Here is a 22,761-nt window from a genome sequence, read left to right as displayed (position 1 = left end):
ATGATCCTCTGGCGTCTCTGCAGTTTCTAGGTGTGGTGGAGCATGGTGCGTCACAGCTCAACCTTGTTTGTTCCTTGTCTGACTCACCCCAGCTTTCAGTGCTTTAATGCAGTTGCAAATGGTACAGTCAGGTTGATGACAGTCGCGTACATTCTGTACCTCTTGAATCTTTGCCGTCGGTGCATGTTCACGACCGACGACCATAGAGGCTACACATGACTCAGTCTAGTGAACAGCTCTTGAAAGCTTCTGTTGTCTCAACACAGACTGAAATCATGAAGTCATCAGAGACCACTAACATCCACAAAGACAACCAAAACCATCAGTCATTTTAAGAGAAATCCAATTTTTTTTATTAAAAAAAGAAAACACATACAATCGAAACATTGCGTATAAAAGACAGTCACATAATCGTAATCCACCTACAGTAGAATGTTATCGTTGTATTTATCATCGACTAATCTGACGCTTCGAGGCGAGACTAAGAGTCATCTACTATATATGAAAATAAGATTCCAAAATATGAATCATAGTCTTTTCACACTCAAGCAGAATAATTTCAAGACGCCAGTTAATGCTGTCGCTCGGAGCACCCTAGATGCTGATTTGTGTGTTTTATCTCTGACACTCAAACTCTTCAGCCCAAAAAAAAAGAGAAAACAAAACAACCTCTGAGGCCTCTCTCTTATGTCAGCGACCTTACGGAGGCAGAGTGATGAGGAGGTGTGTTCGGATCAGAGCACCCAGTGTTAAAATGACAATTTGTGAGCCAAGCTTTCCTGTTTCCTCCTGATGCTGCCAACCAACCAATGACTGCACAAGCTTTAAAGTAAACATTATCGGTGCAGCAACAAAGGATGCAACCAATTATATTTAATTCCACAAGAAACACGGACCAGTCGACAATGGGGAATCACTCACCAGGCAGAAAAACTACACACAGTGATTCTGACACCAACGTATCACCTGATTGTTGTATATCATGGGGAAAGCAGTAACATGCGCAGACGATCTGCCAAAGATAGAAAACCCATCAGTTCATAGATGGTTAGAAACATGAGGGAAATAAATGGCACAACATATGAACAAAGGGTTAATCCATGGTTGCTACCTTTGCTTCAGGTCGAAAGAAAGCATGATTACGATTGCCAATCAGACGAGACCTTCAGCTGTGTCCTACACAGGTTGAATGAGGTTGAGCTAAAACCTGTTTTACTTGTTCAAACTAAAAAAGAAATATATATATATAAAAAAAAGACTGAATGTGTGCTGGCACAGTTTAAACATTCTTACACAAAAATCATTTCTCTTTCTCTAATATCTTTATTACTCAGCTGCCACATGGAGTAGATAAATGTGCAAATATTTCCTCTTCCTCATCACTATCAACGTACGAAATAGTTAAAGGAACCTTAGTACAATACAATGGAAAAATAAATATTTCTGTGGAAGAGAGTGTGCCGGAGACCCCCTTGCGTTTGCACATGCTGGGTGGTGAAGGTGTGATGGAAGCAACCATGAATGGATGTGGGTCGGATCCATCAGGAAGTACAACAAATACAAACAGGAGACAGTGGCTTTTCTACCCCAGACAATCACGTTTACCCTTAAAGGTAAAGAAGAAGAAGAAGAAGAAAAAAAGCACCCAATTCTAACTAAAAACAGAATCGAGGAGCCGAAAAACAGTCAACACCACCAAAAAGGGAAGCAGGAAAACACATTTAACATTCACAGGTCAAGGACGTCAAGTTCTCCCACAGGGGCTGCAGGAGCTGGGATACTACTATGGTACTATATTCTACTGACTGAAGTCACTCTGATTTCTAAGGATTGCTAGTGCCCAAACTATACTTGTCATGACCCGAGCCACAGATAGAACTAAATCTGAATGATGTAAGCTCTGGAAACTAAGGCTTGTGGTTGTGAGGAAAGACCAGGTACCCAAAAAGTTGACATCAGTGACCTTGAGTGATACTGCACATGTCTCACGGTGGTCGTGACTGAACTAGTGACCAGAGGCGTGAAGAGTTTTGTTAAATTACTCATTGAGAAACAAGAGAGAACTAAAATATGAGCACCATTTTTTTGGCATCTCCGCATCCTTCTTTGGTGACCAGGAGTAGGAAAAGTTGTGGGAAGGACGAGAGGAGGAGGAAGAGGGGTATAGTGTTTAGTACTGGATGTGAAACACACAGAAGGAGGAGGAGCGGTGCCGTGTCTTAAAGGCTCCTCCATCGAGCAGTAAGGCCGAGGTGAGTTAGTCCAGTTGGAGAGTGTGTGTTGAACAGTGGCTCTGTCGACCAGGGAAGGAAACTCCTTGGCAACACATCATGAGCACCAGCTATCAGTTTGAAAGTCATAAGCAGTTTCAGATAAAAAGAAAAACTCATATATATATTATATACACTTGTACAAAAAAAAGAAAAAAAAATCCCTGAAGTGTTACTCACGTTTAAGTTTTTTTAAATTGAGGTTTGAAAAGGGGCGACGTGTCAGTGACCCCAGCCCATGAGGTGGCTGACACGGGCTTTCTCAGTCATGCGGCGTACCCGTCCTGAGCGGGACATGCCCAGGTTGAGAGGGTCCTCCTTCGACCCATGGCCATCATCCTCTGAGTCGTCCCTGTACAGAACTGTCCTGCGGCCCTGGTTGCGTGTGTTGACCCGTCGAGACTTGCACTGGTTGCCTCTTGGACTGCTTGTTGCTGCTGCAGCCCTTGTCTGCACCTCAGAGTTGTCCTCATCATCATCCTCCTCCTCAGGTTCCTCCTCCTCCTCGGGTTCCTCCTCTTCCTCTTCATCCTCCTCCTCTTCCTGCTCTTCTTCATCCTCTTCATGTCTTCCATCCACCGGTTGCTGCTGCTGCTCCTCTTCCTCCTCCTCCTCCTCTTCTTCATCTTCATCCTCCTCCTCCTCTTCCTCATCTTCCTCCTCCTCTACCGGCAGCTGCACTCGTGCTCTTTTAGGTATCTGTGCTGTGTCCTCTCCTCCTTTGTGTCTCCTTTTCCCTGAGGCCGCCACCTTACCCTTAGCTGAGAGGCGTACTGACAGGCAGGGGGCTTTGCTGTAGTCGTGATCTCCCCCTTCCACGTACTTCTCCATCTCAGACTCAGAACTGTTCTCACTGTCTGACGATGACGAGGAAGAGGAGGATGATGAGGTGGAGGATGACTCCGACGAAGAGCTGTTTGATCCAGATGCCGCCTCCTCCTCATCGTCATCAGACTGTGGAGCTTGTCGCCCGTGGTGCTGTCTGGAGCCGTTACTTAGACGCAGGTTATGCTGGTGCCCTGATGCAACATAAGAGGACAAGGGTTCATTCCTGCACCGTAACTTTTACAGTCACATTCAAATGAAAGACGCTGATACATTTTGGTCAGAGTGCGTTGCTTTCACATACCTGACTTCTTCACTGGAGTTGCCTGGCTGCGGGTCACCCGATGCGGCCCTTGGTTTCTGCTCCCACTGCTTGTCCCTGAACTTGGGGAAGAAGGCTGGATGTCCTCCTCCTCTGCTACACTACTGCTTTGCTGAGCTAAAGCAACAACAGATGGCTAATCAGGACTGTAATCATATTACTTCTCACAGTACATCCGCAGCATAATGCATTACATCTGATCTTCAATAATAACATAGTTCGAGGCCTTACAGATATAACTTGTTTGCCTCAACATGCTGAATTTAAATGGGTGTCAATACAGTATCTATATAAATGAAAGAAAGAAAAAATCTATATAAATGTGTGAACAGATACAAACCAGCTGTTGACAGCAACAAAACCTATGAGGTAATGACTTCTTTAATGCCATTACAATTTTGGAAGAGTAAGACTTTTTGTACTCCCCTGATGCTAACCCTGCTACTAACAACAGTTTGCATCAAAATCCTGCACAACACTGAACTAAAAACACATTTAAGCGATAGTTTGGAGTTTTTTAAATTGGGATTGTATGAGGTACTTAACCATAGTTAGTGTATTACTACAGTAGATGGCAGTTAGCGGGCCCTGTTTGGAGAGAAGTACCAACATGGACACTAAGCAATGTACTGCTGTGGACGGGGCAGCAACAAAAAGTATTTAAGCCAACTAAAAAAATCAGTATCAGTTAAAGTGTTCTCTCTATTTGGAGTATTTTCACTGCTTTACCCTGCTGTCAGACAGCCCTTTCTGATGGGTAGCTGAAGCTGTTATCCATGTGACTTTTAAATGGTTAGTTCCAATTCACTAAGGTCACACAATAACACTAACAAAGCAACTGACTGAGGCAGCGGTGGACCAGCAGCTTCTGTGTTCTGTAAGGTAAAAGAAGTCTGGTGGCTTTGAAGAGAGAGTAGATGGATGAAGCAGTTTGAGGGGGAAATTATTCCAAATTTAGTGTACAATTAAATGAATATTGTATTTTTTTTTGTTGTTTTTTTCTTCTTCTTCTTCTTAGGTGGCTAAAATATATTTTGCCCCTGTCCACAGCTGTACATTGCTTAGGTCCTGCGGCGGTACTCCTGCCTGCTTCTCCAAACCAATGGCTGTATATAAAGATGGACACTACCACTCCCTTTCTCCCACTGAACAAAAATGAAGCCAAAGTATCCCGGATACAAATGCTGCATCATCATCCCCATCATTTAGAGCCAAAGTCTGTGCAGTAACAATCTCAACGCTATCGAGTTCCCGTCTATACACCCATCTCGAGCAGCGCCATTGATTGTAAGCACACCCACTGGCACACACAGCTGTCAGTCATGATGTCAAACCCTGTTTTTATAGCACCAAATAACTAGTTATAACCAAACTTATCAGAAAAATGAACATTTGAACATACATCAGTGTGACAACAACTGCCTAAAATGACAGAAACCTCTTTATTTAATCAAAATTTATTTGACATGCACTTGGAGTTTTTAGTTTGGCCCATGTCATCCACTAACACGAGTGGCGGGGTTTACAACCAATACTGCAGCCAGCCACTAGGGGCTGATGTTTGGCTTCACTTTTGGGGAGCTGTCACAGTCTATGATCCAAACTGGGGCTGTGCCACCTGCCTTCCTGCTTTCTACTGTATGTAATACACTGACTACGGATAAGTACCTCACACAACTCCACTTCAAAAGTTATGATCTATCCCTTTCAGCCACAATAATACAGTCATACCTTGATGTGGTCTCTGAGAACGATTCTTCGTTGAGGTCTGGGATTTTTTTGGCTTAGACACCTTCCCTGGCTTGTGCTTCCCTTTAGGGCTGAACATATGGAAACAGAGAAAAGAAGCAACATTTCAGAATAATCAACTACATCATATAATAATGGGGTGTCTGCAACGTTCATGCTTAAATTCAAGGCTTTGAAATGGCTTTAGACTATTAGTTCGCAGCAGAAATTTCACAACAAGAAACCATATTTATAGTTTTTCTCGAGCTGAATGTAAAACAGACCTTGAGTTCAAAGGAGCTGCAGACACCCTGTGTACACTGAAATGAAAAACTTCATTTGATAATGAGGAGTGTTGAGTGACAGATTTGTGAATGAGGTTTGGCACCTGGGGGATGGACTAATAGGCGGTGAGCTGCCTCCGTTGTGCATTCTGTCCCTGTAACTGAGTCTCTGACGAGTCCGCCGTTCATTCTGAACTGCAGACTTGTGATCAGAGATGATGGAGATGATGTTTTTTTCGAAGAAGGCCGACAAGCTGAGGGTCATGGTGTAGATCTAGACACAAAACAGCAAAGTCAGAATGAATCTACTTGACTACTACTTTATCAGACTACATGCAGATATAGTTACAGTACTTTTTCAAGTCCAGTGATGCTACTGCACCTGTGATTTCTTGTTAGGTGTGTATGCTTTGGAGTTGCTGAAAATGAGCCGCACATCTTTGGCAAACTCCATCGGGTTTTCATAATTCCCTGCAACCAGTGTCTCTGACACTGTAGCCAGATCCATAGGAGTGTCAATGATGTCTCGATAGTCCTGAGTAAGACAAGATAGTGAAAATGTTAGTGTACACAGAGCATCATTTTAATTTGACTTCTGCTTTTACTTATACACCCTTGGTATGCAATTCTAATATTATTTCAAGTTGTGTGAAGTGTTTCCTGTTGTCAGCAGTCTTATAATTGCGTGTGACAGTTGCTCTAGATTATTTTACCGGATACTCAAAGAGGTCCACGGGCTGCCTGAACGGCTCTGAATCTCGTGAGGCCATCATTCGACGCATCAGCTCTTTGCACTGTCCTCGCCATAATTTCACATCCAAGACTACACCGCGCTTCTTGGGATTCTGGTCACCTCCCTGGCAGAGAGAAGATGAAATGAACTAAGATTGAAGCTGCTGCAGATGATTTTAAGTCTGAGGTGGGATTGTCGGGGGACACTGGACTCTGGTCCCTCTTACCCGATGTCCTGTAGATGTTCCTGGAGTGTCAGAGTCCACATCCAACTGCAGAGGAACACATAAAAACCCAAATGACTATTTACAGCAAAAACAGCAATCTAAAGAAAAAGACACCATAATGTAAAACACTTAACACAACCCAACTCTCACCTCAACTTCTCCTCCACTGCTGACCTCAGATTTCAGCTTGTGATAAAGATCCAAGATGTCTGTGCAGCTCTGGTCCCTGAAGGAGACAGAGGGCCAAGATATCAGACACATGTGAAGGAGTATTCATCGCTGACTATGTTTACATGCACAAAATATTCCAGTTTTTGCCCTTCCCATTCCCAAAGACAGTATTCCTCATAAACAGTTTACCTGGCTTATGAAAATTAATATTCTACTTCTATTCCTGTGTCTCCAGTGCCAGGATATTTCAAAAGTTTTCCACCAGTGATGAACAGCATCCCTCTTTCATTCCTTCAACCACCCTCTTGAAAAGGTCAGCATTGTGATATTTGCACATATCCAAACATCTGATTCTGATATCTAGGTTTTTCATGACGTTTTAAAGTGAGTGTGTTTCTTCTTCTAACCCGCAATGTTGACATGCATCTCTATCCCAGCCTTGCAAACTGGCTGGTTGGTTTGTGTAGAATGCACATCCATGACAATGCACAGAGCTGATCGTGAACAGACAAGAGGCTGTGTGTCCCACACTGTGGTAAAAACCCTGAATGAGACGCATATTCAGAATGCGCTGTTCAAAGTAGGCTATTCAAATCCAAATTACATCACCATTTCTCATGTCTTATTTGGAAAATGTTTAATTCAGGAATTCAAAATATCCAAATGGAATATGTTGCTTATATGACAAGCCGCACCGGATGCAGCCTGGATCTGCACTCTGCTTTTAATGTCATCACTCAAGACAAGCCATCATCAGTTTGAGACACACCTTTAAGTGGGTAGCCCTGTTATAATGGAAATGCAAATCCCTGGGATGCTAAGCTGATGGCCCAAACCAAGCCGAGCCAGCCTATGACTGTTGAAAAGGGGTATTAGTGTGCATGTGAACATACTCACTGTTACCCCAGTGTTAATGAGGTGGCTATGATGTGAGTGTGGAGCCTTACCCGATGTAGCGCAGGAGAACGTCAGTCACTACTTTGGCAGTTGCTACAATGGGGCTCTGGGGTTCGTTGAAAGTGCGGGCATTGTGTTCAATGTAGCGCACCTCCCACATCAATGCAGAGATCCGCCTGCGGCAGAGAAAAACATCCGCACTTTAAGCTCAAATGTCAACACTTTTGCATCCCGACTTTGAATTTATGGTGAAGATAAAATGTGTGAGGGTACGTGTGCTGCCTTACCTGTAAAAGCGGTTCTCCAGTCGTTTGCGGATGGTGCTGAGGTCAGTGGGGTAAGCCACCGCAGTGCAGTACAGAGGGTAGTCCCGCAGATTCACTGGTGATGCAAATAACTTGGCTACATCTGTGGACAAACAGAAATTAGATACAAAATGGCAGCCATGAAGGAGCAGAGACATTTCATCGAAACAGACTGACAGTCATCGTCCCTTCGGTGGCCTACCCAGTGTAAGAAGCTGATCGATGCCGTAGATGACTCTCTCACAGTCTTCATCTCGAGTGTGAGCCCCCCATTCTCCTTCCTGTGGCGTGTAAAGCAGAGCCTTCAGCTCCTCCTCTGCCACCTCCACGCCGTCACCCACCTGTTCAGGCAATGCAGCTGACGGAGCCACACGTGTCAGAAAATGTATTTAGTCAAAGGCTCAAAAACTACAATGAATAGCAGATAATTGTCAGCAATACAATCATGATAAAAATACTAATAATCATCTAAAATAATTTAAGTAGCTAGAGGTTATATTTCCTAAGAAAAAAAGACATTTAGTTTGATCTCAAGCCTAGAATGTAATAAAAACACAGACATGTCCATGTTTAAGAAACAAAATGGCTTTTTTAATTTTCACCATTCTGCCACTGAAATAAAATGGGAGAATAAATTCAAAAAGGGAGAATGTTTTTATGGGATTGACAGCCTGAGACATTTAAAATATAAATGGACTACTTGGTTGTATAATTATGTCAAAGAGGAAACAATGCCACTTGAAAAGGACCAGCAAGTGGTTTCAAATCAAAATCAAGTTCCTTTGTGATATGAGCAGTTCTCAAATATTAATTGCTCAAGAACATGTAACTGGCTACCATAACGAGCAGGCTGAAATCTCGAAATGCTAAAAATAATGAGCCCATTTGTCTGGAAAACACACGGCCATCTCTACCTTATGTAAAGGACACATTGTTTCTTCTTTTAGCAATATATTAAGTCCAGGGTGTTTTTAACCTACTGATTTCTACCTGTGCACTAACACAAGAACATTTGGTTTGTCAGTAGAACGTGTTCACTGTGTTTTTCTAGGTGTAGTATCATTCGCCTGTGTTAGGGTTGCAGCAATATACCGGTTTCAAGGTATACCGTGATATATTAGTTGGTGGTTACCATACTGTTATCATACTAGTTACATTCAAAGGGGGGACTTTTTACACATACTTCCATTAACAAAATGGTTCTCAGTTTCATTTACAGTAATAAAACCTTTGTTCAACCAAAAATAACCCTTTAAGGGTCATTGTGATTGATAATATAAATTCTGTAATACCCTGATAGTGTAAAACTGCAATATTTTCTGGGGCTGTTATCATTCCATGAAAATCTCATACCGTTACAACCCTAGTCTGTATGTGAAGTTCTTTAATATAACAAAAAATAAATAAAGAAAACAGAAGTTGTTAAATGCTTTACTAGTCTTGATATTAATACTTAAAGCTGACGTGTTAAAGCAAAGGCTCCTCACTAGGAATGAAAGTTACAGCTTTAAACAAAACAATCATAGAATTTTACTAACTTGATGAAAACCAAACCTTTCTGAAAAATTAAATATTCATGGAAAATAGTGCTAAAAATATGGAACTCTGATTCAGCTATCTAAATTTTATTATATTAACTTTGTTGCAGTATAAAATTCTTATTGTATTTTCTTTCATAGATATTTGATAGATTTGTACTGATACAGTTTGCCATTTCCATGTGAGGCACTCGGTGCATATAATTTCCTTATTGTAAAGCACTTTGCATTTCTTGTATAAAAGATGCTATACAAATAATATATTTACTTAAATTTCAACTCACCCTCTCAGTAAAATGTCTTTTCTGAACACCATCTCTCCCTTCCCTCATGGCGATTTCTAATGAGGCCACGGAAGTGATTGGGAATTTTCATTTTTTGTTTTTGTTTTGGTACACAGGCTGATTCCTAACACTCCATTTTTTAAGATGAAGCTTTAAAATTGACTTCAATTTTACATTATAATAGTCAGTGAGAGGAAATGGATCACATTTAGATGCCATTCTGGAGTAATCTTATGACATCAATATTTTGTTCTATTTGAATGGACAGGGTACATCAAACAGGATGTATAGCCTCAAGCAATTTCTGTGGTGTACTATTGTGTTCTAAACCTTAAGGAAATCTTTTGCACATTTTGTCTGTAATCTATAAAGCTTTAATTACAAATGCACCAGTTATTAACCAGGTGGTATTCTCATGTTCACACTACTGACCTTCCTCAGGAATAGGCTCCATGTCCCAGGGACTCATTTTCTCCCGCTCACCGTTATCCCACCTGATCAAACAAGAAAAAAAAAAAAAAAAACAAAACAAAACACAAGTTATTAAACTCAACTGTGTGCAAAATTAAAATTGTTCATTTGATTTAACTTTAATGAAACGTGACATCAGGCCAGCACAGAAGAATGTGATATTAACAGAGAGCACTGTTGATACATTATGTTGGAATAGAGTACCCCTCCATCAGCCACAAACACTGCAGAGATACAGACGTACTTTACTGCATAGCACTGGAACAGGCTATCTGGATACTCTGGCTGAAGAGGTTCCTGAGCCTCCACACTGCCGAACCACCAAGCGTCATCAATGATGCTGCGGAACCTCATACCTGAAGAGAGCCAAGTGAGGACAGGATGAAACATAAGCAAAGGGCAGTACAATATCCACAACAACATGAGTAATAAACACATCACTTTACAAAACTCACCTGGCTGCCAGTTGTGTTGTTTAGCCTCATTGTAAAACTGCTGCAGTACCAGAAAATCAATGACATCAGGCATGTCGTGGTACCTTGAGAGTGTAGGAATTAAAAATTAACACATTTTTAACACATGCTTCAATTACGATTTGTTATCTTGTACTGTATATACAGTATTTAAATGCTCACTTTAAGGAGAAAGACTCATTGGTCATCTTCCCTGAGACTGGGTCCAAGAAAGCCAGTTTTAGGCAGCAGAGGGTGGGAGGTCCCACTTCATATTTAATTCCAACCACCTTCACTGATTCCTGGTCCTGAGGGAGCAGAAGAAAATCCACAAAAGGTGAGACTCTGGATAAAGATGACGAATAGAACTCCTCAAAAAGAAAAATGAGAACAAGGTCCAGTTAAAGGTACAATGTGCAAGATTTAGGGGGACTTTGTGGCATCTAGTGGTGACAACTGCAGATTAAAACGAGCTAAAACTTCTCTAGGTTAGAATTCTTTCTACTGTGAGCAGAATTATCTGCAGAGGTCTCTTCCTCTCCAAAACAAACAAACCTGGTGTGTCATCAGGTAAAACACAAATTAAAGCAGTTTCAAGTGTGAAAAGAAAAAAATCTGTGTTTTTCTGACAGTCACGTCACAGAAAGGCTGTTAACTACTCCAATGTCAAAATGCGAATAAAGTAGGCGCCCCATGTACAAAGCTGTTGCCACAGGTGCCCGGGTTCGACTCCAGCCTGTGGCCATTTCCTGCATGTCACTCCCCCTCTCTCTCCCCCTTCACACTTGTCTGTCCTGTCAATTAAAGGCTAAAATGCCCAAAAAAATATCTTAAAAAAGGCGAATGGCCCTATCGAGAGTCAGTGTTTGATCTGTCCACCATAATGACCTCCATAGACAAGGACCTGCTCCCTGCATAGACATAAACGGCTCATTCTAAGGTATCAAAAACACAACAATTCTTATATTCAAGTGCTTCTACGCTAAAGAAAACATACCTAGTATATTTTATTCCATTTCTGCCAATATACCACCCTAAATCCTACACACTGGACCTTTAAAGCTGCACACAGAGGAACATCTTTAACACGTTTAATAAAATTTGTTGTTGTAACTCATCTGAGACGAGTTCAGATAAATGGTGATTAGTGTTGAATTGAGATTCAAGACTTGAATTTCAAGACTTTTCTCTTTTTATGCCATTCTGCAACGACTGTGCAAGAAGCCAAAGACAACAGCTGTATAGCAGATGCTACAAGCCGCAGACCCAGTGCAAGCTAAAGTTAAAAGTTAAAACTCACTTCATCAGCCCATTCCAATGCTTTAATGACAAAGCTAAAGGGCTGTCCACACCAAGAACAATAAATACAACATTAAGCAGCCACACTGATGAAGAATAACATACTGTAAACAGTGCACACTCAGCTGTGACGCTCTGTAAATCTGGAGTTTACAGTCTCAAATCGCTCTGAAAATGATCCCAACAATATCATTTGGAGCTGTGGTTGTCGTTAAAGTTGTGTTTTAGACTCCTTTATCCACTTGAGGTAGACCATTTTTGACAACTATGAATATATAGTCATGTTACAGTTATTGTTCTAGGTGTGGGCGTCCCTTAAAAATCTACAGCCATTCCAGCAACACTGTGAAACTGTAGTAAAGCACAGCTGTGCTTTAGCTAAATGCTAACAATGACAATGCTATCATGGTGATGTTTAGCAGGGTTGATGTTTACCATTGTGACCACCTTAATTTAGCATGTTAGCAAGCAGATGTATGATAATTAGCACTGAGCAATGGAAGCTGATGGGAATGTCATCATTACTGCAATTGCTCATGAAACAAAATATTGGACATACTAAAATTTTGACCCCTTGGTGGCGCTAGATAAAAAGTCAAAGAATCATCACAGTCATTACAATTCATCCTGAGAGGGACATGAACGCCCACAGTTGTACCACATTTCATGGCAATCAATCAAATAGTTGTCGAGACATTTCACTCAGAGCCACATGCCAACCTCAGAAAGCTACAACAACTGACTGCGGTTTACAAACTCTCCCAACAACTTGACATGTAAGGAAGTGCACAACACTGGCTTTTAATAAAACTGTGCCTCACCCTGAGGTCAAGTCTGTTCCATGGCTGTTTCTGAGGGTTGATGCTGTACGCCTTGGCCCTGCGGACAGCCCGGACGTAGGCCTGATGGCCCTGTTTGAAGTAGATGAGCTGGAGGAGGACAGGGGAACCATGATTAAAATTCATGTGATGTGATGAATTTTTCTGTTTGATGTGAGAGTGACATTCATACCTCATCTCCCATTTGAGGGACAAAAGGAGAGCGGTGAGGAATAGTCTCCATTATCCATGATGGTGGCAGCCACTCCTCCGCATCAAGTCCAGCCAGAGAGGATGTGGGCTTCTGGGATTATACAATTTAAAAAAATAAAATTAATTAGAGAATTTCTTCTGTACTGTGAGGCCCAGACATGTTTTCACTATGAGCACAGGAGCTGCAGGTAACATAACTTACCTGTTTGGTCTCCTTGGGCTTCTTTCTCTTCTCACTGTCCCTCTTCTTTGCCTCTTTTGCCTTTCCTTCGCCCTCTTCCTCCTCAGAGCTGCTGTAACCTTGGGGCGGTGCAGGCCTCCTGGTTGGGCGCTTTGGTGGCTGGAGGTTGATCCCGGCATCAGCTGTCCAATCAGAATATTCACTGGAGGAGTCACTGAGAATGAAAGAGGGGTGTTGTTAGTTAGGCGATTATAATTTCATGTTAAAAACACTGCTCAGTCAAAGATATTCACCTGGAGCTGCTCTCACTCTGCCACTGAGCTTCACCATCAGAGGAGGCCTCACTTTGATCCGCCTGTGCTGCTGCCTGTCAACGAAAAGACAGAAAACACCTTTACTATTATAAATGGTAGCTACCAGACAGTGCTCCACAGCATCATGGCATGTTTTGATAAGTACAGCAGAAAGCTGGAACATACGTTTCCATCACTGTCAGAGTCTATCTGGCTATCAGAGTTACGACGGGTGCTGGAATTTCGACTCCTATTCCAAGAACGGCGGACTTGGGCTGAACGGGTCTGATAGGCGTGGCGCTGCTGCTTTTTCTTAGTTGGCCGCAGGGAGCGCAGGCGTGAAGTCAGCAGATCGCTCTGTAAAGTGTGAAAGGAGGATGAAAAATACAGAGAGCAGAAATGGATTGGCAAAGATACTATGTCTGACGTGTGCAAACAACTGTGAAGTGCAGAGTAGTGTACCTTGGGTGTGCAGGTTACTGGCTTCTTCCTCCTCTCTGCATTGTATAGAGAACATTCCATGTCGCCTTTGGCTTGTCTGCACTCCTCCAACACCCTAATAAAACATAATCATATACATCACAAATGACTAAAAAGCGTATATATAAAAACAGATTGTCTGCTCAGCGCTCTGTAATGTCCTTACACCTAATAAAATTCCCTCCATCTACCTCACCTGGATATTCCTTGTGGCACTTCATTGACCATCACTCTGCGGCTCCAGGCCAGCAGGTCCCGCTCAGTGGCCACCTGACTACGCAGGGCATTATGCTGCATCTGCCACACCCCGTCCACCTGCCCACTTCTGCGAGGTTCAGCAGGAGGAGAGGATGCCTCCATCGCTGCTTCATCACCTTCTAAAAATAAGAAGAGATTTGTTTGTTATGACAATATGTTGGGAAATACGGCATGATTGACAATAGACGTTAACAACACTTAAAAGGATCTGTAACATGTATTAATCATTTTGTGCTGCTAATGGGTCAACAGACTATGGTGTAACTTAAAAACTGAGACCTTCGCCAACGTTCTCAATTGCCTATAACAGCCTGTGAACTGATTTCTGTGTAAAGGATCCAGGCCAAATTTTCCAGGGAAAATCCAAACAACATTACATTGTGCGCACTCCAGAGTGTCTTCAGCTCTACTATAGTGCTAAGAGTGGCTAAAGTTAGTTTACATCAACAAATGACCAGCATCCACCACAACACAGGGTCCACACATGCTGTGTTTCCATGATATGCACTTTGTAGCAGCAGCCCACAGATGGACCTTCACTGATACAGCCACTCTCCACCCAGCAAAGTCATTTCAGAGTGGTGTGGAGTGAGGCAGAGGGACCATGAGGTACTCTAGCTTACTCTGATAAACAGTAGATTAATCAAATTCAGTACCCCTGGTGGTAATAAAATCCCACAGGAAGCACTGACATGTGAAATATGTTGTGATATTGTGAATTTTGCTAGCTACATTTAGCTAGCTAACCTAGATAACCTATTGGTTGCTTCATAACATTAGCAGATAAAGTTATCTGCAAAGGCAAACTACTTAGTATTGTGGAGCAAATAGTCCAAATTAAATACAGGAACATTATAGACATAATTTTTAATATGACTGTTGTCTATCAACATGATGCTGGTCAGTCACGTTCAGTCTGATATAACTGAACATACAGGACAAATCAAGAACATAACGTAAAACCCCAAATCACGGTAAAATCTGCTGACATTGTGTAGAGTAAAACATACCCTGTGCCTCTGCAGCCTGCTCTTGTGGGTTCTGACGCTGGTCCTGCTCATTCTGCAACTGTCTGATGAGACTGTCCAATATACTTTCTCTGTTTTCCGCCGTTTGCTGGCCAAGTACCTGCTCAACCAACTCTCCATCGCCTAAGCAGCAAAAAGGCAGATATTGTGTTAAACTGTCAGATATATTTCTTGAGTTAAAAGTCCACACATTCTGAATGGTTCAAGTAATGAAGGAGAGGGTTTTACTGTTAGCCATGTATCCTAGCTGGGGTACTAGCTGATCCTCCTTGCAGTTCTCTCTTCCTGGCACCAGGCGCTGGTAGTGAGGAGGGTGAGGATTTCCATCTACGTCCACCAGGAAGGGTGGAGGCATGAGATGTGGGGCTTGCTGCGTCTGCTCATCCAGCACATAGTTATTGGAATCGCGTATAAGAGGTCGGTAGTCCGTGTGGAAGAACATCTGGTCGGGAATCTGGAGGGAATCAAGTGTATGTTTGTGTTGATAATGAGGTTAAAATAGGTAAAACTGCTGCTTGCAAGGCAGACGAGGACACAGAATAAGTTATAAAGGAGCTTCTTTATGGATATTAGCAAACCTCCCTATGATATTTCAGGTCTCATGATTAAACAACAGTATGTGTAACCACAAATCCACCATGCTGTCTAACTGTACTGATTCCAAATGTTGTTCCTTTAATAAATAAATAAATAAATAAATAAATAGAAAAAAAATTGTGTTTACAGTTAAATATGTTTTGACCAACAGTTATGTGCTGTTACCTTCTCATATGGTCTGCTGCAGCCGAAGCCAAAGATGAGCAAATGGCCGTGTGAGTCAGTGCAGGCAAAATGCTGCCCATCAGCTGAGAACTTGCAGTCAAAAATAGCGCCATGGCCTTGCCCTTCAATCTGGAAACAGATATTTAAATATAAATTCAATAACAGTGCAAAGGCAACACTACTTATGGGTGTTTCATATTGTCGATCAGGTACCATGTTAAAGAAGTTGCGGATCTTGACTCCCTTGGTTAGGTCCCACATGTAAATGTTGCCATCATGGCCGGCAGATAGCATGATGCGGGAGTCAAATGGGTGAGCCTCCAGCACAAACACCTCATCATCATGACCCTTGAAAAGAGAAAGCACAAACAGTCAGGGCGGTCAGTTGGTCAGAAACAGCTGTTTTATTCATTTTTGTACGGTAATAGTGCCAGCTTTGTCCACTCACAGATAACACATGCAGCAGCTGTCCAGTAGTCGTGCTCCACACTTTGAGCAGGTAGTTTGACACCGCTGTGATGACGGTGCTATCTGCACGGTCCCAGGCCACCATAGTTGCCATCAGCTTGGTTTTATCATCCCCATTGGCCACAGTACTCCTGGAGGAAAACATCCCATCAGACATGAAACACTAACAGTGAGACTGAAAGGCATCATGAAACTGTAATACTGTTCACTCTCTTACCCAGGCAGCCTGGCAGCAATGTCTAAAGTGACACTCTTCCACTCTTGTTGCTGGTAATGCCAGATTCTGGCTGTGCCGTCGCGACTGCCACTCACAAACCTCAGGCTGGACACATACACACATTTAACTGTCAGAGGCTCAAATACCACACATAAAAAACAGTTTAAAGTCTATGATGTCAGCAAACACACTCACCTGTCACTGTTATTGCTAAATTGGACGACGACAACTTTGTCCTACAGACAAGAAACAAGACATGTATTTAAGTTAGAGAAACTTGTAAAAAAAAAAAAAGTGGCTAAAGAGGAGACTAGCACAGTGAACACCTAAGCACTGTACAACCGCAAGTTAAGTTAATCGTGTGTACTTTTCACTACCACAATACTGTTATTGGACAGATGCTATGACTTTGTTTATTAGGGGTTCATTCTGTAATTATTTGATACCGCGAATGATAACATGAATTTTAATGCTAGCTTGCTAGCTAGCTATCATCCAGCATTGATGTTAGATACATACAAGTATATATTCTGGCAAGTGACAATCGTTTGTCAAATGATGGTGATAATGCTTCTCTCTAGGATGGCAAAGGCATGACACCCCCCCCCCCGATTGGCTTGTACTTGTTGCCTTTGTTGGTTGAGTTGGTTAGGTTTAGGATATAGGAGTGAGATTGGTTAGGGTAAAAATATCAAGGTAAGCCAGTCAGAGACAGAGTAAGGCAGAGCAGGGCGGGTCATTCCTTTGCCATCCTAGATAAGCAGAGGAGGAAAAGCTGTCAAACCTTGATATCGTCATTTCTGGCAAGTGTGCAAAGGCTGTGTTAAATTTGAGACAACACTACTCTGCCAAAATTTACACACTACACAAGTGAGTAAATAGCGTACGCCCTGTGTACTCCATGTAAGTGTACTCAGGGAAGTATCCAATTTGAAACACAGCACTTGTTCAAATGAAATTTAAAGAGTTAAACAGAAGGGAATAAGAGTGAAGTAGCTACTGTGTTTTGTTTCTTACCGTGTGTGCATCCATCTCAGAGACTTTCATGGGAGTTTCAGCACCAAGGTAGTAGACTCTGATCAGATGATCAGTGCCACCAGTAGCCATGAACATACCACCTATTAACAGTAAACACAGAAGGAAATGGAAGTGACAAAAAAAACACATTAAGTCTACATCAATATGTCTTTATCCATGACCTTTAGTTCTGTAGTTATTTTTATATGTTTACTGTGTCAGTGGTTTGCTGCTCACAGCATTTAAGGACAAGTGTATCTAGAGAATGAAGTGTAACCAGGCAGGGAAATACACTTACCACTACTGAAGGAGGAAGTGGAGACCTGAACTCCTGGACGTGACCGCTCAACAAACTTGACTGGCTGATCGCTGAGGAAAGAGGAGAAACACCAAAACTGTAGTTATTTCCATGACAGAGAGCAACTTTACCAGAGCTAGAAACAGTAGAGCTGATAAAAGCTTCAACAGATGTTGCAAAAACTTACTGGAATTTCATACTGACAGAGTGCCACTTCCAGAAACACACCATGCCGTCTGCACCAGTGGAGGCCAGGTACCGTGCTGTCCCTTTGATAGCGGGACAAAACTAAGGGCATAGAAATCCAGTGTTGGTTAGTCACAGACGAGAAGTGACCAACATTTATTACAGTAGCAAGAGAGTTGACATGGTGAAGAACAAATTTCAGAAAATCTAAGTGATACAGTTAATATAAGACTTTGGTACCTTGTTTTTTTCCAAGAAAGCCTAAAACAAAGCTTCCTATTCCCATTTTTGTTTGAGTTATTCTTTTAAAAGGCATCAGTCTCACCTGTATTGATGTGATGGAGGCACCGTGGGCCTGCAGAACAGTGATGGGCGCACAGGTACGCAGGCACCACACTCTGATAGTTTTGTCACAGCTTGCTGAGGCAATGAGAGTATTTTCATGGTTGACAGCCATGTCACAGATCTCTGCTGAGTGGCCGCGGAGTGTTGCCAGGAGCCGGCCGTCATCTGTGGCCCAGATTTTCACCAGGCAGTCATCAGAACCCTAAAACACATAAATCAGTGTGGTAGCGTGTTTTAAGCACAGTGCTTAAAAAACACAACTAGTGGCAGATGCTAAGTGACACAGCAACATCTCCCAGATGTCTTGCTTTCATTTACACGCATTTGGTGTTGCACATGAATCAGTAAATATGATATGTGGAGAAATATGTTTGTGGTTGCAAACATCCCTGAGATGGCTGATTCTGTCACCTGTCTTTCTATGCACAACCTCCTGAAATGTATGTATAAAACAGATTATGAACTAGAGTAAAAATAAAATTTTGTCATGAAATCATTTGACCACAGAACTTGCCCAATTTGCATTTAATTTTCTGCAGCATTTTAATAGTATGACCCGACAAATGGAAACACAACTAGTGAGACACCCCGGGCAAAGTTTTGTTGCAATGATAAACTGAATCAGAAATCATCACTCACCGTAAATATCCGACGGCCGGTACGGTCAAAGGCTACACAGTAGACTGAAGAAAGGTGGCCAAGGATACGTTTGTGTATCTTCATGTGTTGGTAGGAGGAAGACGGCAGGGCCTGGCCAAAACGAGCTGTGCCTGTGGCCTGGCGAGCACCCATGATGGACACTTGATATAAAGACACATGGAAATTATTAGTGTAGGTAATACACTGCTAAAGCAAACTTAACTTCATTGGTCTAGGGGCTTTCGGTACTCTTAATGGGTAAAAATAATTTTAAAAAAAATGCACACACCAACATTGGGAGAATGTCCATTGCTGGCTGGAGGTTCTGGTGGACGTCCTCGATGGAGTGCAGCAACAGCCGAGCCACTGCATACTTTGTGGCTACAACCTAAATTACACAGGTAGTAAAATAAAATAAAAAAATGTGTAAAGTTAATAACTGATTTGGAAACAATTCTATTGACAACAAGCCGATCAAACACAAAAGGAAAAATAGGAAAAAAGTTTTGATATCTGGACAGTACATAAATACAGGAGGGAACAACCACGGTGGATGGGAGGGAAATACTCACTTTTGGTGGTACGAAGCAAGGACTGTCTTCCCAGCCCCAGAAGGGTTTGAACCCCAGGAACACTAGGTGGGATCTCCTTCTCTATAAGCGGGCCTATCCGCTGACAAACACGGAGCAAATAGTCTGCAGGAATGTGCTGGTTCAAAATCACCTGTAGGACACACAGATAACTATTACAAAATGATACAACAAATATATAAGTAGTACGTAGTAAGAAACACTAAAAACATTATCATATATGTAACATTCATAAAACACGCTGGAACAAAAACTGAAAATACATTAAAGATACTCAAGTTTTTTTTTTGAACAGATTAAATGTGCCTTTTACAAACAGCACCACAATTAAATAATTAATAATTTAAACGGACCGATACTGGATGTATATAAAATTCAAACAGCTGTTTAGTAACACAAGAATATAACTTCATCAAAATATAAGATAAACCTTTGTTGATCCCCAGATGACAAATCCAGTTATTACAGCAGCACAAGGACAAAAATAGTACAGATAAATACAGAAAGTAAAAGAATAAATAATAAGAGTAATATTACAATTAAAACTGAAATGGTATAATAAAAATAATAAACAGAATACTATACCAGGTCATATGGAGACAAAAAATTGCAAGGGCAATTGATAGAGGTATGTTTAAGGTGACAGTAGCAGTCATTAATGGCAGCAGAGACAGCAAGTCTATGTTAACAGTGATAATATGATTACACAATAACACTTAGTGTTTGCAAGTAACTATAGAGATGTAATATAAATGTCATGTAGAATATGATGCCAAAATCACTAATAAAAACATATTAACATAACAGTGTAATTATGATCATTTTTGACAGTATGAGATTTGATATAAGGTGAAATAAAGTAATATAATATAACATACTATGTAGCGCAGCAATATAACATAGGATGGAACAGGATTAGAGTCAAATCAAAAATGACATTAAAAAAAGCTGTATAGCATGGGTATTATGTAAAATAGTATAATACAATAAGTGTAGTATTCTAAGTGTTGCATAATATAAAATAAATATATTTTAACCTATGACAGGGTATACAAATCAACAAAAATAATTTTGGTTTCTTTTTTTCGTCGTCCTATTTATTATTGCTCATAAATTGTAATGCAGCTTGTTGAGAAGCAATCATGAGAGAGGGAGGGAGAAGGAAAGAAAAGGGGAGGGGCAGAGAAGCTCACAGCCAATCAAAATAGTCTTTTTTGATACTTCCGGTTCGCTAGCAAAGACCACTGTGATTTCATTGGCTCCAACAGGAGACTGACAGCTCTCTGGATCTGGCTCTACCTATCACTATCTGCCCTTGTCTCTGTTCTCCACCTACTGGCCCACACAATAGCAAAGCATATATATAGATATTTACCAACGTGCCATTACTGATATAAATGTTTAAATCGATAAAATAAACATTAACATATTACCTCCGCGTCTATTCGGGGATGTCAATTTTAGTAAAATAATAAACATCCGCTGAGAGGCAATTGTCGATAAAATAGACGCTCCATTTGATTAAAAAGTTAATTGTGACAATTCACACTCACCCAGTCTTGGAAGGTCCGTTTGTATTTCTCTCCGTCCCAACTCCATCGTTGAGGGACCAACTAAAGTTTAAAAACAAGCTGTTAGAGATAGCACTAAACGGCCAGTATCGTCCCGGGATCGGCAACACGCTCCTTTATTTGACACCAGCTAAATTGAAAAAGCTCGCCCGAAAGGCGGACAGATAGGCAGCAGTACGGATACCACACACGAGAATAAACACAGAAAGGTCCAGCTGAACCTACCTCATACTCCTCCAGCTCCTCAATCAGAATCTAACAACAGACAGACACAGTTAGCATTAGCCGCTAGCACCAGCTACTTATTTAGACGATTTCTACCCGGTATGAGTTAATATCTTGCTTATTGTGGGCTGTTACCTGTGCTGCTTTTTTACAAGGTCCAGACTGCAGAAATCTGGCAATGAGGTAATAGAGTTCTGAAACGAAAGAGAGATGTATTAGCGTGGTACCAACTAATGTTGCTATTGAGCCGAGCTAACGTTAGCTAGCTCTGGGTTGCACTCTCGGTTAGTTAGCTCGCTAGCTGACAAACAACAGCAAACTATGTAAATGCAAAATGTTTGGTCGCGGATCGAAGGGACGCTCAGCACTCACCAGCTTCGGTTTGTGAACACTGTTCTCTTGCCATCACTTGATAAGATAGGCGACATTAAGACAAACTGATGTTTTAGCTTGCTGGTTAGCCGCCGGGTAGCTAACACTAGCTAGGTGTGTGAAGCTAAAACAGGCTAGTGAATGGCCTCCTGCTTTCTCAAGTTGTTCCCTGACCACCTGGTGCTTTGTGTTAGCGCCCTCCAGTGAAACAGTGCAATACTGGACGATTTGTTTTCTTTGTAGAAATGATTAATGTTTAAATATTCAAATTTACTTTCACTTCGACAATTTCAGACAGACTTCCCCCCCCCTGTCTTGAACCGCAAGACAAAGAGGATATTTACATTTCACTGCATTTCTTTTTAACTTAAAGTTTCCATAAAACATGTTTCTATATTTATAGGTGGACAGTGTCATATGTTAGATGAAAAAAAAAAATCCTTTGTGTACCCTAAGGCAGACGTCTTCTTCTCGTTTTAAGCGAAGGACCCCTTACAAACCAGATAATATACCTCTATGTATAGAAATATTCTATTTATTAATAGTCATACACATAATCACACATATTCACATGTACATATCCATATCCTTCATATTTATACTGTGTAACATGACTGATTTCTTACTGTGCAATATTTTACCACTTACTGTGCAATAGTATTTCAAAGCTGTATTTCTATATCTTTACAGTAAATATACTACATCACCTTATGTGTATTACAGTTATCCTGTGCAATTATCAATCATCAACATACAGTCTATGTATAAGTGAAAGGTGTATAAAAAATTTTGTATTTTATTTTAATTTTATCTAATTTGTAATAATTTTTTATCCGTTTTAGCAGTCTATCTTATCTTACCTTATCTTATATTATTAGATTACATGTTTACAACATGTTGCTTTTGTATACATACATACCTACATACATACATACATACATAAAAAAAATACGTCATATTGAAGTTGTTGAAATCTTTATTTGGATGCAGACTAT

At 41.3% G+C, this 22,761-nt stretch overlaps 1 protein-coding gene across 2 annotated transcripts; it reads right to left on the bottom strand.

Annotated features, from left to right (window-relative positions):
• Window positions 1–329: 329 nt before the first annotated feature.
• Window positions 330–21,956, bottom strand: brwd3 (bromodomain and WD repeat domain containing 3). 2 transcript variants are annotated; one of them, XM_049592160.1, is made up of 40 exons: window positions 21,767–21,956; window positions 21,530–21,588; window positions 21,395–21,424; window positions 21,152–21,211; window positions 19,581–19,731; window positions 19,298–19,396; window positions 19,009–19,169; window positions 18,350–18,571; window positions 18,026–18,126; window positions 17,839–17,909; window positions 17,541–17,641; window positions 16,719–16,759; window positions 16,524–16,628; window positions 16,287–16,437; window positions 16,052–16,186; window positions 15,839–15,967; window positions 15,305–15,530; window positions 15,059–15,199; window positions 13,987–14,167; window positions 13,773–13,866; window positions 13,497–13,667; window positions 13,311–13,384; window positions 13,039–13,231; window positions 12,817–12,927; window positions 12,627–12,734; window positions 10,690–10,814; window positions 10,510–10,592; window positions 10,299–10,410; window positions 10,016–10,077; window positions 7,964–8,119; window positions 7,744–7,864; window positions 7,507–7,632; window positions 6,539–6,614; window positions 6,389–6,433; window positions 6,143–6,286; window positions 5,812–5,964; window positions 5,534–5,703; window positions 5,149–5,237; window positions 3,400–3,534; window positions 330–3,289 (listed from the first exon to the last, which is right to left on the bottom strand). In XM_049592160.1, the coding sequence occupies exons 1-40, from the start codon at window positions 21,798–21,800 to the stop codon at window positions 2,493–2,495; spliced, it is 5,343 nt and encodes a 1,780-aa protein (XP_049448117.1). In that variant the 5' UTR covers window positions 21,801–21,956; the 3' UTR covers window positions 330–2,492. The 2 variants fall into 2 exon arrangements, with proteins under 2 accessions (XP_049448117.1, XP_049448118.1); XM_049592161.1 differs by having other exon boundaries at window positions 13,987–14,164.
• Between the last annotated feature and the right edge of the window lie 805 nt (window positions 21,957–22,761).

The sequence above is a fragment of the Epinephelus fuscoguttatus genome, linkage group LG12, assembly GCF_011397635.1.
Source record: "Epinephelus fuscoguttatus linkage group LG12, E.fuscoguttatus.final_Chr_v1".
NCBI classification, from domain to species: Eukaryota; Metazoa; Chordata; class Actinopteri; order Perciformes; family Serranidae; genus Epinephelus; species Epinephelus fuscoguttatus.
This window is presented reverse-complemented; position numbering and strand designations above follow the sequence as displayed.